Source organism: Miscanthus floridulus, chromosome 15, assembly GCF_019320115.1.
Source record: "Miscanthus floridulus cultivar M001 chromosome 15, ASM1932011v1, whole genome shotgun sequence".
Lineage (NCBI taxonomy): Eukaryota > Viridiplantae > Streptophyta > Magnoliopsida > Poales > Poaceae > Miscanthus > Miscanthus floridulus.
Window position 1 is genome coordinate 35,937,357 of NC_089594.1, and position 19,463 is coordinate 35,956,819.

The 19,463-nt window shown below is 48.1% G+C and overlaps 2 protein-coding genes across 2 annotated transcripts; both read right to left on the reverse strand.

The window, feature by feature from the left end:
- Window positions 1-3,010: 3,010 nt before the first annotated feature.
- LOC136507357 (secreted RxLR effector protein 161-like) lies at window positions 3,011-3,721 on the reverse strand. The gene has a single exon (XM_066502111.1). It carries the CDS (start codon window positions 3,719-3,721, stop codon window positions 3,011-3,013), a length of 711 nt encoding a protein of 236 aa, XP_066358208.1.
- A 1,038-nt stretch (window positions 3,722-4,759) lies between these two features.
- Window positions 4,760-6,287, reverse strand: LOC136507358 (uncharacterized). The gene is made up of 3 exons (XM_066502113.1): window positions 5,857-6,287; window positions 5,602-5,706; window positions 4,760-4,817 (listed from the first exon to the last, which is right to left on the reverse strand). The coding sequence occupies exons 1-3, from the start codon at window positions 6,285-6,287 to the stop codon at window positions 4,760-4,762; spliced, it is 594 nt and encodes a 197-aa protein (XP_066358210.1).
- Between the last annotated feature and the right edge of the window lie 13,176 nt (window positions 6,288-19,463).

A 19,463-nucleotide genomic window follows, 5' to 3' on the forward strand; every position in this document is an offset into this window, starting at 1 on the left:
CAAAAACCTGTGGCCACTCCGTCCACTATCAGCATGAGGCACTTGTCCAGCAGGCATGGGAGTGATGATGAATGGATGACAATGAGCGGAAGAAAACTTTGTACTGTGTTTCCAAAGATTCTAGTAGCACAGCAGGAAGGACAATTGGAGGTCGTCCCTTCTTCCTCGCCCAACCTTGAGGGAAGAAGGCTTTTGTAGGATTCTAGGCTATAGCAGCCCAAATATGTGATCTTTGCGTATATTAGCTCGCTTACCTACCCGCACAGGTAACTCAAGAACTTAACTTTTACATACACAATTTTATATACTAACTCCATCTTGAAATATAAGATAACCAAGAATTCAAAATATATCTCAAATTATAAAGGATTCTAGGCTCCAATCACATGCTACCTAGTTGCCATAAGTGTTTATTGTCAACCCAACCACTGAACCACCAGGCTCAAATATGGTAAGCATAATATCTCCCTACTTTTTAAGGGAGAGTCAACATGTGTCTTTTGCTTTCCTATAATATATTCCTTGGATACCTTATATTTCACGATGGAGTGAGTATTGACTAGTAATAAAATATAATATTCCTCAAAAGAAACCAAAATATTCCAATTTAAGGATCATTGGCTTTTGTCATTATATCTCATATTTGTGTCACAGTGTGACATATGCATGCATGGTTATTCTTTTGGTTGCAGACTTCCAGATAGTTTAACTGTATTTTGGACAAGGACGATGCCCACAACGCCCTTTTCTTCAATGGTCACAGCTCAAGATTCAGAATGACTTTGTCCATTACCCTTTGTGCCGTTTATTTAGAAAGTAACGTGTGCCATTACAAATGAATAACTCCTTACTCTCAATGACATGTTAGAGCTTAATTAAAACGCAATAAGCATATACCTTAGTTTACTACTTCCCATTTGCTGGATAGCTAGACATACGTATATGCTAGTTGATGTAGTTTACAGAGTCATTGTCTTGCTTGGATCCCGTCAGGTGTTTGGTTATCTAGCGTTATAGTATTAGCAAGTCCGATGCAAGTAACAGCTATACTTATTGTGCAGTGAACTCCCTCTACTCCCAAGAGATAAGCCAACTTGTGCACTGAACTCTATACTACCACTTCATGCATACATGTCCCTTTTCCAAATTCTGGTTGCAACATCAATTCCATCTACAACTGATCTCGTACGCACGTGCAATGAGAGCATACACGACAAACTTGTGGCGGCTGCGGGGTCAACATACCCAGTTTATAAATACTTTCAATGATCATCAGCGGCTATGTACTTGTGGTTAGTTTGCATAATTATGTGTATAGTTGCTTGCTATTGCAATGCATGACTCTGAACATATGATTTCCATATTAAGGTTGTGCTGATATTCCGGAATGCGGCAATCACAAGGATACTCTATTGTGAGAATCCAATACCTTCAGACTGGTATCTGATTCTAACAAGATCAGACAAATTGAGTCTGTTTAATCTACTCCCTAACTTTCACAAAGACTTGTCACCCTATATATATTGTACCAGTATACTTTTCACTTGTTTTTTTAATGGATGGCCATGAGACTGTCTATTTCATTGATAAAGAAGTTTTAACATATCAGCAAGAACCAGAATAAAAATAAATAAATATTCTCATGCTATAGAGCCACTAAATGTTTTGTCCTTTCTACCATCCAAAGTGTCAGCAGAAGCAACTCCATAACGGCTGAGGCACCCTGGCATATCGGATCTGCAACAGCCTCAACAGCTCGCGCGCACTTCACGCGCACGCCGCGCCCTTGCATGCGCGCTCGCCGCGCCAGTGACTCGCTCACCACGCTCTCGCGTGCCCGGTCCTCGCGCTGCCTGCATGTCCGCTAGGCGCGCTCGCCCGTTTTCAGTGTACAGCACGGCCAAAGGCCCCGGATGTAATCCTATATATGTATACTGTAAATGATCAATGAAAGCTGTCCAGTTGTGCAATCTTATTCTACACAAAGCCATGTTTCCTTCTTTATTTTCGCTACCAACGCACTAGTTGGGGACTCGCTGTACTGGAACTCTCTCAAGTTTACTTCCTTTCCTGCCAGCCATGATCCCTCCCTCCCAGATCCTGCCGCCACCCTTGCACCTGTTCTTCCTCGACGCCCCCACTCCTACCACGTCGTTCTCCAGTCAAAATCCAGGTACACCTACTTATCACTTTTCAGCACTATTTCTCTTTTTCTTTCCTTTATTATCTCTCTCTTTCCCACACTGTTCCTAAGATTTATTTCATATCATGCAGGTCAATCACTATTTCATTCATCGATATACCAATTATGAGGCATCACATCATAGGTTTGAACCCACAAGTTGATGATGTAGTTAAAGATCATAAAAGTAAAAGCTGGTGTAATAATGCAATATAGATTTTGTTGCTTGGATCCCTTGTTCGATGGAACGGAATCTATTCAACCAATGGTGATTTTTTTTAACATTTTTTGTAAACTAATTTTAAATCTAACACTGTTTTTCTCCAAATCTAACACTTTTGGTCGCGCCTATTGCCATGGCGCGACGAAACGCCTGTGCCGCGCCAGACATGACGAATACCCGGGAGTGCTGACCGGTAACGTGCCACCGATCTTGGCGCAGCTAACGCGCCCTGATCTGATCGGTGGCGCGGCAGAACCCAGTCCTGCCTGCCGTGTCTGGCCGCCTGTCCGCCGCGAACGGCTCTGCCGCCTGTCCATCTGTGCGGTATGGTGTGGCCGGAGACAAGACAACTGCTTTTGTCACTTCACCTCGCCTGGCCGCCTGCCTGCTTTTTGTTAGCTTGGGAATGAATGGTTGATTGCATTCCATCTCAATGTACGTCAGTACATAAGGACGCCGGGGTGGCTTACAGCCAACCACACAGGTGTACATGCCACTAATCAAGGATTGACTACTATAATTACACATACTATAATTACTATAGTCTAACACTCCTCCGCAGTCTAATCGGGAGCATCGCTAACGGTCAGGCTGGACCGAAACTCCTAGAACAATGAGGTGGGGAGACCCTTGGTGAAGACGTCGGCATACTGTGATGTCGTAGGAACGTGAAGAACTCGAACATGACCGAGGGCGACCTTCTCTCGAACAAAATGGAGATCGATCTCAACATGCTTCGTCCGCTGATGCTGCACTGGATTGCTGGAGAGGTATACAGCACTGATGTTGTCACAATATACCAGGGTGGCACGGCAAGGTGGGTAGCGAAGCTCAAGGAGTAACTGACGTAACCAAGTAGCTTCGGCGACACCGTTCGCCACAGCACGGTATTCGGCCTCGGCGCTGGACCGGGAGACCGTGTGCTGGCGCTTGGAAGACCATGACACCAGGTTGTCTCCGAGGAACACTGCATAGCCAGAGGTCGACCGGCGAGTATCGGGACATCCAGCCCAGTCGGCATCCGTGTAGACAACGAGCTCCGTAGGGGAAGACCGGCGCATAGTCAGTCCAAGTGACATAGTGCCCTGTAGGTATCGCAAGATGCGCTTGAGAGCTGCGAGGTGTGGCTCCCGAGGATCATGCATATAGAGACAAATCTGCTGAACAGCAAAGGCAATGTCTGGACGGGTGAAAGTCAAATACTGTAGAGCACCTGCCAGGCTGCGGTACTGAGTAGCGTCACCAACAGGAGGTCCATCTGCAGATAATTTGGAGTGGAGATCAACAGGCATGCTGCATGGCTTGCACGCACTCATCCCGGCGCGCTCCAAAATATCCTAAGTATACTGCCGTTGGGAGAGAAACAGACCATCTGCAGAGCGTGTCACAGAAATGCACAAAAAATGATGAAGCTGACCCATATCCGTCATAGCAAACTCACGCTGAAGAGCCCCAATTAATAACATGTCGGAGGAACTCGGCAGAAGAGGTAGTGAGGACGATGTCATCCACATAGAGCAACAAATAGGCAGTGTCTGACCCTCGGCGAGAAATAAATAGCGAACTGTCCGACTTGGTTTCAACAAATCCAATGGAAGAGAGATATGAAGCGAACCTGTGATGCCAAGCACGAGGAGCCTGCTTCAGTCCATACAGAGACCTGTTGAGTCGACAAACCAGGTCCGGACGGGAGGAATCCACAAAACCAGATGGCTGCACGTAGTACACTGTCTCGGTGAGAGTGCCATGTAAGAATGCATTCTTCACATCTAAGTGATGGATGGGCCAGTTCTGAGAGAGAGAGCCAGAGAGAGAATAACCCGAACTATCGCTGGCTTGACGACCGGACTGAAAGTCTCATCATAATCCAGACCAGGGCACTGGGTAAAACCTCGAAGGACCCAGCGTTCCTTGTAGCGATCAAGAGACCCATCTGCGTGCAGTTTGTGCCGAAAAATCCACTTGCCAGTATCAAGATTGACTCCGGGAGGGCGTGGTACCAGGCTCCAGGTGTCATTGGCGATTAGTGCATCAAACTCAGCCTGCATAGCGGAGCGCCAATTGGGATCTGACAGGGCAGCGCGAACGGAGCGGGGCAGAGGCATGTTAGCTTGGGAATGAATGGTTGATTGCATTCCATCTCAATGTACGTCAGTACATAAGGACGCCGGGTGGCTTACCAGCCAACCACACAGGCGTACATGCCACTAATCAAGAATTGACTACTATAATTACACATACTATAATTACTATAGTCTAACACTTTTGTCACCTCACCTACAGGGCAGAGATTGCGCCTCATCACAGGATCTCGCATGTGCTCCCCTGCTAGCTCATGTTTGGTACGGTGGCGATTAACAGAGTCTCGTCTCTGTAAATTTTGAGACGGTGGCGATTAACAGAGTCTCATCTCTGTAAATTTCCGGAAACATAGCACTTCGTATGATTTCAGAAAACAGAGCTTTTTTTGCGAATAGAAAACAGAGCATTTTAGATTAGACCATTGCTGAACCAACATAACACGCCAGCGAGTGATGGTGGCTCACCAGCCGTTAAAGTAAGTAGATAGTAGTGCTAACTAAAATATGTTCAGGACACATGTACTCCCTTCGCTTCAAAATAAACGCACATCTTGCTTATAAAAAAGTTAAAATCTTTTAAAATGTACTCCCTCTGACATAAAAGGACCGTTGTTTTAGAAATGAATCTGGACAATCCATATTATTTCTAAAACAACGGTCATTTTGAGACGTAGGGAGCAACTAAATATACTCAAAATACTAATATGGAGGTAAAGATGGAGGCCGCGTACACGAGAGCGGCGAGGACGGGATGCCGCGGTGGATCGGCCAGGATGTGGAGCGGGATGGGAGCGGGCGCGGCGCATTGGGTGGGATGGGACACGGGCCTCCATACTGCGTGTGTTGGGCGCAGGCGCGGGAAGCTCCGTCCGGACCGATGATGCCTCCGAAGCAAGGATGGGCATGCATTGGGCGCGGGTCTAGTCGTGCGTCGGGCGCAGGCGCGGGAGCAACTAGCGTCCGGACAAAGGCCGCGTCCGGACGTCCGGGCGCTAGTCGCTGCTTTAATTCATACATCCTCAGGTGTGTTTGAAAAGAGAAAGAAATCAAAGAGTCCCAGAAGTACACCACCAAGGAGAGCTAGATGTCCCTTCAATTAAGAAGGAAAAATATACCCTGGGTGTTTTGATTTGTTGATGTGCTTCTGCCCGTATTTCCTCCACTGCCGTCCATCATAGCGTGGAACGGGCGTTTCAAGTGACATCGACTTAACAAATCTCCTGCTCGAAATTAAATTTGTTTGCAAATAAAAGAATCAAAATCAATAGAAAGCTTAATCCCATGCTCACATAATTAATACATATACAGAAGCATTATAAACAAAAAAAAGCAGTAGTTTTACTCAACAATTGATGTTGATGCATGCATACCCTCTCTTGAGCTGCTGATGACGCGGCTTAACAACATCCTCCTCCTTGCTGACACCCTCCTCCTTCCTCATGATGCAGTCATCAGAGATACTCCTCTTCACTCTCTTCTTGTCATCAACCAGCACATCATTTGGTTGAGCATCATCATCAGACTGATGACGCTGCAGCTCGGCCATGGTCTTGCTGGAGCAATCCAGTATGCTCTGGAACATCTGGGCAAGAAGCTCGTAGCGTTCGTCCGCCTGCTGCAGCGTAGGGAGGACGATGGCTCGCAGCTGTGTCACCAGAGACTGCTCCCTGGAGATCTCCTTCATCGCCGACCGGTGGTCGCAGTCGCAGGCAAGAGAGTGGCGACCAGAAGCTGAAGATTGAGGAAGACATCTGCAGTTGTCATGGTGGTAGTGGTGGTGCTTCATCTCTGCTAATTTCATTCTAGCTCAGCTCGATGTGGTATTCTGGTATCTGAACTGCAGCTTGTTCTGTAAACTTCAGGTTCTTTCAATCCCTTGTGTGTGCAGCTTTCGGAGAAAGAATGAAGGGAAGATTAAGCGACAAAGTTACTCCTAATCGGCTGTACTTATATATGGAGATGGCAACATAATTAACAACCAACTTGGGCAGAATAAATTAAATTCGGCTGTGCCTGCCTGCATGCGTAGGCAAGAGCGGAGTAGCGCATGGAGATGGACAGGAAGGACTTTGACTTGGCAGCTACCACGCACGATTACGAGATGAGTATGCAATTAATTAGATGCTACGTACAGTCCTTGTCAATGGCACTCCTGGCACTTGGATTGGCTAATTTCGTCGTAGTCAAGTCGTTTGTGTTCACCAGCTATTGCCTTCTCCCAAAACAAACAAGCCTGGTCAGTAAGCAGTCGCCTGCTCAGTTCTCACCTGACCTTTATTTTCACCTTTACTGTTCTGTCCTGAAATGTCATTCTCAGTCCCTTGGAATCAAAAGAACAAGTGCTCGCTGGGGCATTGATCTGAGGTGTTTCTCCTTAAGAGCTAGTTTGAATAAGCAGGAATTGTTCATCTTAACTTCTGACCAGAAAAGTCCATTGTCTATAAGGGTGTTCTTTTTTGCATCCAAGTTCAAATATGAAATGAACCACAAATAATTGCATCCATCTCAGCACTATCTGCATACTCTGCATACTAGATGTAACAGACGCGTTGCTAAGTGCTGGTATGGGATCGGCTGCGGCCGCCATTAGCTCTTGAATCCTTTGGAAAGTCTACCGGCCTTCTTCTATGGATGGTTGTGGCATCGCCGCCGCTTCTCGCATGGCCTCGGCCAGGTTTTGCTCGGCGTTGGAAAACACCGGAGCTGCCCGTAGAATATCGTTGTGGGCCTGATGGCCCCGAGCTGCGTTCTGTTCTTGGAGCTAACGTCGGACTAACACGTCGTTATGATTAAGCAGGTGATCCTGGGCCTGTTGGCTGGTCTTGTAAAGGCGCTGCGTAATCAAACTCGAAATGATTGTGAGGGGAGCGTTCGGGAGTAAGGTAACCGTTCCCCTCGTAATCATTTGCGCCGAGGTAGCAACTACGTGCATGCGAGATGATGTCACCATCGTCAACATCCATGCAGTCATCTCCATGTGGCCGGTAACGGTCGTAGAGAGAGAGGCGCGAAGCTGCTGTCGTGATGCCTATCGTTTTCATCGGAGTAGTCCGATTTTTCCAGGACGGTGCCACCCTGGCTTAGGTTATGGATGGTGACCCCGACGAGATTCAAGTCAGAGTCGTCACCGCTATAGTCCTGATCAGTCTGACGCGGGTTTTTCGAATCCTCCGTAGGAGATCCGAAAGGTGGTAAGGTAGCTTGCAGAAGCCGGGTAGGGCGAGTCATCGCCGCATGTGTTGGTGCTCCCGAGGATCAGGAGTGAATTGGATCGAGTATCGTATCCGTCGTCGGGATTGGATCCCCGACCTTGCGAAGGAAAAGGGTGGCGTCGAGTCTAGGCTCTCGGCCAGGTTCAGTGAAAAGCTGACCGTGGCCGGTTAGATGATGGGCGATGGTGAGCGGTCCTCCGTCGACAGCCTCCTCCAATCCGGCAGCGAAAGCACGCATCTCGAGGGACTGCTCCTCCTCCCGTTCGGTCGGCTCGGGCTCCTGTAGGAGCAGGTTTCCAAACCGATCAGCGATGAAGTCGAGATTGCCGAAGACGATCCTCGTGCCGGGCCGCATCTTCTCTGGTTCATCGCCGAAATCAAAGACAATTCCCATATGAAACACAAAAACAAATATGAACGCGAAATGCTCCTACCTGATGCGCCAACTGTCGGATTGTTTTGCTCCGGCAATATCTAGCAACATGATCGTGTAGACGGAATCAGATGGTAGCACATGAGACACAAAGATTTATACTGGTTCGGGGCGCTGGGCGCGCTAATCCCTACTCCAGTGCTGTGGCTGCTCCTGTATTCGTATACTCAATTACATGGGCTATTGCTCCTAGCTACGTAGTAGATGGAATAGGTGGGAGATGGATCCCGAGCCCGAGGTTCCTATCCTCCTTTATATAGGCAGGAGGGGTAGGGTTACAGAGAGGGCGATCGGGCTAACATATTGTGTTCCTAGTTTGTTACATGATATATGCGTAACAGATTAATCTTAGCTATCGTCCAGATACGTCCGCCTTGATTTACCTTGACCTCCACGTTGGTTGATCATGTCAGTCCTCACGGGCCTCCTCTCACCACTGCAGACGCCCTCTTTGCCGAGTGCTGGGGGCACTCGGCAAAGCCAGCCAAGCACTCGGCAAAGGCTTTGCTGAGTGCTGCACTCGGCAAAGGTCTCTCGGCAAAGATTTTATCGGCAAAAATTTCTTTGCCGAGTGCCAAAAATCGACACTCGGCAAAGTCTTTGCCGAGTGCCAAGCCTGCACTCGGCAAAAAAATAACTGTCGTCAACATTTGACGCCGGCTTTGCCGAGTGCCTAGGGACTGGCACTCGGCAAAATTTGAATTTTTGCCGAGAGCCAGGGCTCAGCACTCGGCAAAGAAACCATTTTTTTTAAAAAAAATCTTTTTAAAAATAGTCTTTGCCGAGTGGTACCACCTGGCCGACAAAATTGACCTCTTTGCCGAGTGCCATGCTGTGGCACTCGGCAAAACTGGGGAAGTGGCTGTTTTTGCAGCATTTTTTCCAGCTTTGCCGAGTGCCACACCCCTGGCACTCGGCAAAGACTTCTTTGCCCAGTGTTGGCACTCGGCAAAGTTGAGAAATTTGCTATTTTTTTTGTTTGTTGCTTTCCTTCGAAAGCAAACACGCAAAACTCATATATAATACATGAGACAGCACACAGGCATTTAGCATCACACAAAACGCATACATAATCCATCACATACATCCATAATACATCACAAGCACATCCAACATCCATCACAAGCACATCCTCCTGCATAATCCATCACACGCACATTCAATGTGCAAATCCATGACAACATCTAAGAAGTCTTCATCCAACACAAGTCCTAGATCAAGAAAAGTCAATGAAACATGAAGGGGCACCACCTACTGCCACTGATCCCAATGAGAGCCTGAAGGGGCACCTCTGTGCGGTGGTGGACCTGTCCAGCCGGGGTGTGTGTGCTGAGGCGAAGGAGTCGGGTTCGAACCCGACGACTGTTGCTGCACAAAGGAGAATTGAATTTATTAGTATCTACACAAGCTAAAGGACTTGATCAACCATATATATATACTCACCGGAGTGCCTAGAGCTAGAGGAGTAGGAGGCACAACTGGAGCGAGCAGCGACTGGGGCACCACCACACCCGGGAGAGTGGTGCCAAGGCTCGACATGAATGAGAACATGTCCTGCATCCTCTGCGCCTCGGCCGCCCTTTGGGCCCTCAGGACCTCCCACTCGGCCCTCTCGGCCTCCCTCTGGGCCCTCTCCCTCTCCCTCTCGACCCTCTCGGCCTCCCTCTCGGCCTCCATCCTCTCCACAGTGGCCTGCAATATTCAATCACCAACGTTTAAACAATGCAAATGCAAGGTACATGTGTAAAAGTAATGAACGGCGAATGAAATAGAACGAACCTGGAGTGCCGCCATCTGTTGCAGTATGCTCGCCTGCCGAGGTCGAATGGGGACGGAGGAGCTCGTGCTCTGTGCTCGGATCTAGGCGAGGTTGGGCACAGAGGTCGAGTCGACCATGTTGGAGGCCATCCAGTACCGGCCGTGCTGCTTCCCTCCTCCGAGCCTCATCACGAGGTCGGTATCAAGGGGCTGGTTGGCGGGGTCGAAGTCCTCCCCATGCCGCTCGCGGGCCGCCGAGGCGTAGTCGGTGAGCTTGCTGTGGACGCTCGTGTTGCTGTACGCCTCGGGCCCGTCCTCCGGGTTGTAGACGGTGTCCGGGGCTGTCGCCTTGCCCTTGTGTGCCATGGCGTACTCCATGAACTCGTTGCATTCCTGGCCATCATGCAACTAGGACTGCGAGGAAAACACAAAGACAATTAGAAGTAATGAGAATTGAGCGTTAGAACAAATAAATAAATAAGTGCGTAGCGTGTACCCAGGCCTGGGCGTACGAACTGAGGGGCCGGTTGCCTTGGTGGTGCGCCGGCCCACCCATCTGCAGGCGGCACTCCCGACGGAGGGCGTGCCTCTCCCTCCACTCATCGGAGACCCACTTGTCCACGATGGCCGCCCAACAGTCTCTGTGGGTGGTGCACCAAGAAGGACACATCTGCATGCCATCAAGTATTAGAAATGTTAGAATATAAAATTAAGGCTACCTATTCTTCATGGAATGAGTCAGTAACAATGTTTTATAACTTACTGCGAGGTACTGCTCCCTGGTGAGTGTCATGGTCCTGGCCTCGCTCTTCCCCGGGTACCGACCAAGGACGTCGCACGAGTGGTTGATGTGGCACTACAGCCTCGCCTCGTAGTACAGGTCCGTAACTCAGCCCCTGCATGCCCTGTCCTACACCTTCGTCACCCAGGCGGGGTCATGCCCCTCCTCCAACGTGAAGAAGTCCTGCATACAGACATCATGTGTCCTTTCATTATTTCAAGAACGTCTAATGAATTCATAGTATTGAGCAATGTAGTGTGATGTAGACTCACCCAGAACTCATGCCTGATCCGCTCCTGTACGGTGCCGTACACGGCGTCCACGGCGGAGTTGAAGTGGTCCCACGTCCAGGGAGGCGACTCAACCTGGGCGTGGGTGACCAAACTAGGGTAGTGCAGGCGGATCAGGCCGCCGAGGATCCCATTGCACTGCCGATGATCGCCCCCGGACACAAGTTCCCAGTTCCTACAGGAGTCAGTAAGAAGAATTGTTAGTCCGCAGTTCGGTTTTCAGCATATGAACAAGAAGAGATGCAAAATGAACGGATACTTACTTGTCGCCCTTGGGACGAATCACCGGCCTCCTCTGAAATGGGATCGGCCGCGCCGGGAGCTGCGAGGACCCGCGCAAGTACGGTACCGATGAGGTGCTCGAAGTGGAACCCCCCGCCACCCCCCAGAGGAAGTGTCACCCCCTGCCACCCCCCCAGAGGAAGTGTCACCCCCTCCTGTCTGGGGGGCCAGCTGCTGGTCCTCGTCGTCAGTGGTCGTCGTCCGGTCCTCCTCGGGCGGGGGGACGGCAGACGGCTGCACCGCCCTCCTCGGACGGCCGCGGGGGCGGCGGGCCGGACGGCTCCTCGCCGACGCCTCCGCCTCCGCCTTCGCCTCCGCCTCTTGAGTCGTCCTCGCGTAGAGCGAGTTGCAGGTCCGGGTCCGCCTTCCGCCCGGCATTTTGTCGAGTGCCTGCAAATACAAAGAGTAAACCAGTTAGCACAATATAGACAACACCTTTCGTGAAGTTCTTGATGTCTCGTCTGAATGGATGGTCAAGGGGGAGGAACTGACGATGTTGGTCGAACAAAGAAAACTTGCCACCACTCTTCAGCCAAGTGAACCTCACACCTGCCTTGCATATTGGGCATGGGAACTTCCCGTGAACACACCACCCGCAGAATAGGCCATATGCCAGGAAGTCATGCAGGGAGTAGTGGTACCACACATGCATTGTGAAGTTTCTCTTTGTAGCTCGGTCGTATGTCAGTACCCCCTTTTCCCAAGCATCGATCAAATCATCGAACACAGGCTCCATGAACACACCCATATTGTTCCCTAGATGTCCAGGAATTATCAGCGACAAAAATACGTTCTTGGGTTGAAAGATGACACCGGGGGGGAGATTCAGGGGTATCACGAACACGGGCCAACAAGTGTATGGGGCCGCGGACAATCCATACGGGTTGAACCCATCTGTTGCCAACGCTACATGTACATTGCGAGCCTCATCAGCTTTAACATGATGTATGCCATCGAAATGGGTCCAGGCGTCGCCATCCGATGGGTGTACCATCTTGTCCGGATTGTACCTTTTGCCATTTTTGTGCCATGTCATCTGTTTCGCGGACTCCTCTGTCATGTACAGCCGTTGGATCCTCGGTATGAAAGGAAGGTACCGTAGGACCTTCGTAGGGATACTCAGCTATTCCTTCTTGCCATCACTAGTGTCGACCTCCAGGTACCTAGAGGATTTGCACTTTGGATAGTGCGTTGCTCCCTCGTGATCTTTCCTAAAAAGGACGCATCCATTCGGACAAGCATGGATCTGCTCATACGGCATCTTAAGTGCACGAAGAAGTTTCTGTGACTCGTATAAGTTCTTCGGCAGGATGTGATCCTCCGGAAGCAGGGATCCAAAAACTGCCAACATACCATCGAAGTTGTCCCGACTCATGCTAAACTGCGACTTCAACCCCATGATGCGTCCAATTGCATCCAGCTGCGATACCATTGTCTTTTCGTGCAAGGGCTTCTGCGCTGAAGACAGCATATCATAGAATGCCTTTGCGCTTTCCTCTGGCTTCTCCTCCAATCCTTCACCGAATCGTGCCTGCTGAATGTCATCCATTCAGTCTGCTACCCCGCCATCTCCATCATAATCCTCGAGACGCTGTCTCACCACCTCCTCTCTAATACGATCGGCTTCACCATGGTGGATCCAGCGGGTATAGTTTGCCGTGAATCCATACTTGATAAGATCTTCCCCCACGAGCCTCTTAATTTTTCTTTTCTTGTTGCCACATCTGCTGCATGGACACGGCATCTAGGCTGACCCTTTAGCAGCCTCGCCAAATGCATGCTCCAGGAAAGCATTGGTCTTGGTCATCCATTCTGGGGTCATACTTGCGTGGCCCGTGTACATCCACTCACGGTTATCCATCCTCTGGCACATGCATATGTAAGCGAGTAATAAAAACTGCAGGTAAATCCACAAGGCGTTCCTACTATACATCTAATAGGTGAAGGATAGGTCCTAATCCCACCCGAGGATGCGTAGATGAGGTTGGCTTCCATGGTCCGCTCCTATCCATGACAGAATTTCGGCAGCACCTCCCCGCTGTTCTCCCGATACGCGTCCTGGCAGGGAGATTGTGTATCAGGAGAACAACGAGGAGGTGGTGCTGAAACTCTGTCTTGGACAGGAGCGGGCCACGGAAACCAACCCATCTACGCATCCGCGGGCTGTCCAAAAAACATGGACAATCCGAAACAGGTACGGAATTTGGTATGCAAAGATCTGCATACCAACGACCGTATCTCTTTCGGACGGGAGACGCCTAACTGGGGTTACACGAGATACAAGTATGGAAGATGGGTTATACTTAGGGTGTCGGTGAGGTCAGGCTAGTGGGGCGGTGGTGAGTCGCTGCAGTGGCGAGGCGATGCGGTGCAGGCAGAACCGCAACGCCGACGAAGACGATCGGGGTCGCCGAGTGCCTCCCAACGGTCCTCGTCCTGCAAAGAAAAGGCAAATGGTTAGACTCCATTGAAAATTTCGGCAGCACCTCCCCTGCACGGAGAGGTTCCCAAAACCTGCAGAAAACATTGGCATGAAGGCCAACAACCACATGTATACCAAACATAGGCACGAAGGCCATCAACCACATACATACAACAATAACTACTACTAACACTAAAACTATGAACAACAACTACAACTACTACTGTCACTACGACTTACTAACTAATACTAACACTACTAATTAACTACTACTACTAACACTAATACTTACTAACTAATACTAACATTAGGGCATACCTTGCCAGCGAGAATGCGAAGACCGAGGGCCAACGACGACAACGGGGACGACCGCTATGGCGTGAGGGTCGACGAACCGAGGCGGCACCTTTCTTCTCCTCTCTTCTCCTCTTCTCCTCTTCTCCCCTTCTCCTTCCCTCCTCCCCTCCTCCTCTCTTCTCCCCTGCCTCCTTCTCCTCCCTTCTCCTTCCTCTCCTCCTCCTCCTCCCTTCTCTTTCTTCTTCTTCCTCCTCCCCTTCTTCTCCTTCCTCCTTTCCTTCCTCCTCTTCCTCCTACCTCCTCCTCCTTCCTACTGCGGGCGCGCGGGCCGGGGAGCCGGCGGGGCGGGCGCGCGGGGAGCCAGCGGCGGCGGCGCGGCGGCTCCGGCGGCGGCGACGCAGCAGCTACGGCGCGGCGGCGGGGCGGGCGCGCGCGCGTGTGTGTGCGTGCGTGTGTGGTGTGTGCGTGGTGTGTGCGTGGTGTGTGTGCGTGTGTCCGGTTTTTTTATATTTCAAACCTCTTTGCCGAGTGCCAGATCCGGGGCACTCGGCAAAGAAAGTATTTTGCCGAGTGCCCCCGATCTGGCACTCGGCGAAATAAAAAATTAAAAAAAAATCCTGTCCTGGCTTTGCCGAGTGCCTAGGGCTAGCACTCGGCAAAATATTCACTTTGCCGAGTGCCAAACCTTGGCACTCGGCAAAATAATTTTTTTTTGTTTTTTGCCACCAACTTTTTTTCTTAGATTTGTATTTGTACCATGAACAACATGTTCAAATTTGGCACAATTTCATTGCTGTTTGCTATATTTCTTCACTTTATTTCGTTTTCTTGCAATTTTTCGGAAAATGTAGGTTTGAACTGCAGGTGCATCGAATAATAGTTTTGATCCATTCCAAAAATGTTATTCTTGTTTGTTAGTGTCACTTTATGCTAAATCTAGGAACTGTCTCCAAATTTCGATCAACGTGCTCACGGGGCAACGTCGCGAACTTGCGTGCGAGTGGTTATTTAATTCTATAAAATTCAAACGAATCCCGAAAATCATGAAACTCGGCGAGATGTCGTGATATCACATGCATATGCGGTGGTAAAAATTTGAAAACGTTTGGAGGACGTCATCACGTATGGTGTTCACAAACCAGGACATCATCACATGTGCTGATATCATGTGAAGTTTAGCTCAGCAACCTAGTGCCACATAGAAATGTAAATGAGAGGAGATACTAGGAGCTAGGGTTTGGAGAATGAGGGGGGATGCCTTGCCCTTTCCCCTTGGGCTATATTTACAGGAGAGGTGGGAGGAGGCAATTTTCTTCCCTATTCCATTTGGTTTACAAATTACATGGTGGTCCTGGACCTCTTGGGCCTTAGGCCTTTTTATATGCAAAATGATAGGCACAGTCGTCCTATCTTCAACATGATGTTTACGTAGTATATATGTGATATTTTTTTTCAAGAGAAGGGGGATTTATATTAAAACTCAGCACAGTGCATCTCCATATTACACATGAAAAAATCTGAAATAAAAAATATATAATATTCTATCTAGATTCTTCCATTGTCTTCTTCCCCAATGGCTTCTCTCGAACGCTGGAGCCAAAGTGCAGTCTTTATGCCAAATCCAACAACCAACCCCAAAACATTGGACATGCCGCAAGATCCAATGCTTTGGAACCAGTCCAAAACGCATCTGAATTGATGAAAGAATATCGATAGTAGCATCGTCGGGTACGATATAGGAGGCAGACTCATCACCTCAAAACCTTGATCTCTCCACGACCATCAACAATGAGATTGATGACCCGGAGTAGGTGTCCTCATTGGGAACGACGATCTCATCATGGCAATCACCGAAGTCATCGTAAGAATCATGATCCCGACTGAAAATCATCTGATTTTATCGAAAGATTTATTTGGACTAAATCCTAAGCAAGTAGATATAAAACTATGGGAAAAAGGATGGGTCCTCTCCCCTTCTTGCCCCTGGCAGACGTGCCGGAGAGGAAGGAGAGGAGCCCTAGGCGAGACGGTGGTGGCGAGGAACAGGAGATGCGACAGGCGGCGTGGTGGCAGCGGCTCGCGTAGACGTAGTATATATGTGATATTATATGATATTTTTTGTTTATTCATGTTATGTTGATGAGATGTTTCAAAACGTATTCAAGAGATGTTCATGAAGTATAAACGGGATGTTCCATTATGTGTCTTTGATTATTCACATTGGGAACGGCGATTTGTGGTATATTCTATGTCAATCATCGTGTCCGAGCGCTCGTACCATACCGTAGTGCTGCTAGCTCGCTCGTAGTACACGTCGCATACATTTATGATTCTTCGTTAGGCCATTAATTTCTTTACTAGGCCTGATAGCTACATGTATGTGCATATGTGATGTGTGGCCATGTTACATCACATACCAAAATTTTTGGCTGTATTTAACTACAGAAATAATTTGTGCATTTGTCATGTGTCTACTATTTTTTTGTGGGTTACAGTACATCACAAAATATTTGGCTTTGCTTAACTATAGAAATAATTTTGTGCATTTGTGATGTGTTTTCTGCATTTATGCGTGGGCTACATTACATGTCAAAACATTTGGTTTTGTTTAACTATATAGAAATAATAATTTGTACATTTGTATTGTGTCTTCTATATTTGTGTGCGTTCACATATACACATCGGCTAGTCTTCAGGAGATCCCCTCAGGCATGCGTCATGGCCTTTAGTTGTTGCTACGCCTTCAATTGTTGCTACTATCACTATTCGGCCACATCATGGTGCAGATCATGGGAGTGGGCTGGTTGTAGGCGGCCGCACCCGCACTAGGGTTGATGGAAACAGAGTTGCTACAGAGGTCAGTGAGGCTTGTCCTCTCTTCCTGTTCCACATAGAACCTTGACAAGGCCGAGCATGAAACACCAGTGTAGGCGTGCCCCAGTATATCAATAGTACAGATGGCGTGGGCACCTGCGTCTTGAGCACTGTGTTAGTCTGCCTAGCCCCATGTCGATATAGGCAGGCCTCTCGTGGGGCCTCGCAAGGTACGAGCATATTTGGGTCTAAGCAAACACTTTGACTCAAAAGTCAGAGATCATAACGTCTTTTGTACCCAGACTTTGACAAATTGCGGGGGCAGATTGCCACATGTTCACTCAGCGAGCTTCCTAGCTGAGCATTGGGCCCGACATCCTGAGTTTGGAGTCGATTGACTACTCCTCAACCGAGTGCCACGCCAGCCAAGGCAGGTCCCAATGGGGTGGTGGGTCTTTCGGCCCGACTTTAGAGCCACGGGCGTCCGTCAAGCTTGGAAAGAGCCCCCGAGGCCCCGAGCCCATCCACTCAATCATGTGCCATCTGATGGGGACTTGGTGATGGCTATAGCCAAAGCTTTCTTGGTTGATGGGGTACTCATCAAGAGCACGTACACATCTCTAACTCATACATAGGTCATCATGGGTACATTCTTTGATTTGTCCTTGACCTTTAACTTTGCTCAAACCTCTGCAAATTTGCTTTTGGTAGCTTGACCTTTTGTATGGCCACCCTCAACATAACTTCACTTCAAGGATGAGCCCTCACTGATGTAGTCGAAATAGCCATAGATACTACAGTGCCTTCAAGTCCTTTCTTGTGAGCACTAGGCATGGCTTGCATCTTTGGGTGGTTTACTTTTCCAATGCGTCCCTCCCAGCTCCTATTGTGAGATATTATTCACGCAATTAATGTAGATGAGGACATTTTCACAAATGGTGCTGGCACCCCCCTCCACCAATCAAAATTGGTGTCCAAGACAAAGTCTATGGTGCCAGAGTTGATGGCGAGCCCTTGACTCCTTGAGTAGAAATGCAACTCAAGTTTGAAGGTGATGACGCCGAAGTCGACGGTGAGCCCCTCGAACCAAAACATTGGTGAAGACAAAGACATTAATGTCGAAGGTTAATTGTAGATCTCTTGAACCGAAACATTGTGAAATTTCGAGTTCGATTACTAATTTATTTAGAGGGGAGAAAATGTAATTGGGACGAGTTGTGACAGCCCTACCAGACCAAGCTCTGCCATATCAATTGGCCCAATTCAAAACTAAATAAGTTCATAGTGTGACAACTAATGGTGTGAAAATGCAGTTAAAACAGGACACCTACATCTCATGATGCGTCCTATCCAAGTTTGGTAACTGTTGGTGTTTATTAAATAATTCAACTACAGACATACCCCACGCGTTGTTGCGGGAATTGTACATGATTTTAAATGAAATTAGACTACGTGTGTAATTACTTATATGAAGGAATAAACTATTATAAAATAATATTAGTGGATGGCGTGACACGCTGATGTGGATAACTAAATGCATGCTAGTGGATGAGTCGCTGATGTGTACATCATATTTACATATGCTTGACTATAATTTCATGTGATAGTGGGTTGCCGAGATGGACAACTTAGATGTCTAGATAGAACTTAGTGGGGTCTAGAGTTATAAGAGATATAGATATATATTGAATAGAGAAAGAGAGCAAGTAAAATCATTTCTCCCCTTAAAAGCTTCAACACAACAATACGAAACGACCCACTTTGAAATTAGATAGTTCAAACTCTATGGTACTTGGCCTTGTGCATGTTACTAAATTGACTTGTTTATCTTCAATAAATAGTTGAGTTTTGTGGGATCAAATCATAATAATGTTATTTATTATGATGAACAAATTTAAAACGAGATTTGACTAGGTGTCCTCTATCTATCATGCCAAACAGAGTAACACGACTAAACCACTTTGTCGCACCAAAGGGAATGGTGCGACATGAGCCTCCATGTTAGATCCATAATGCTAGCTTGACAGCTTTATCGTGCCAATGTATGTGGTGTGATTGTGTGATTCGATCATGACATATGGGCTGGCGCAAACCGCGATTAAACATGTCAGATCTGAAAATAACTTTTGGGATAAAATGTTTTAAAAGTATTGATTAATAAAAAGAGGTTAAAAATAAAATAAAAATCATCGGGACATAACTCCGTCCCTTGCCATGTACTGAGCATGTCATATATGATGGTTCAGGTCCCACTGGCCACTGGTGTTGTGTAACCGTCTTGGCGCACCCATTGACCTGGTGGTCGGTCTAGAGTCCAGACGGTTGAATGATGGTCCATGTCCTCAACAACTAGGATCAAGATGCACGAGGAGAATCGTTGTTGAAGCATGGTCTTAGGTTTTTAGCACACATCATTTTGGATTGATGTTGGATGATTACTGCTGTCATAAGTTGTGTTTTGAACACAATATTGTTTCTCAAAGTTTCTAGGGCGCACAAGTTTGGTTGCTGGCATGTGTTGCTAGTTCTTTTTACTGTTCCATCGGTAATTGAATTCAAGACTTTTGATTGTAGGGAAGTACTGTATAGGAAAGTTGGGTCACTGACTTGCAGTCGTATACACTCATCCGGTGTGGCTGGTACGCGGCGGCAAGACAACACATTTGTTATCCACAACATAGGGCTGAG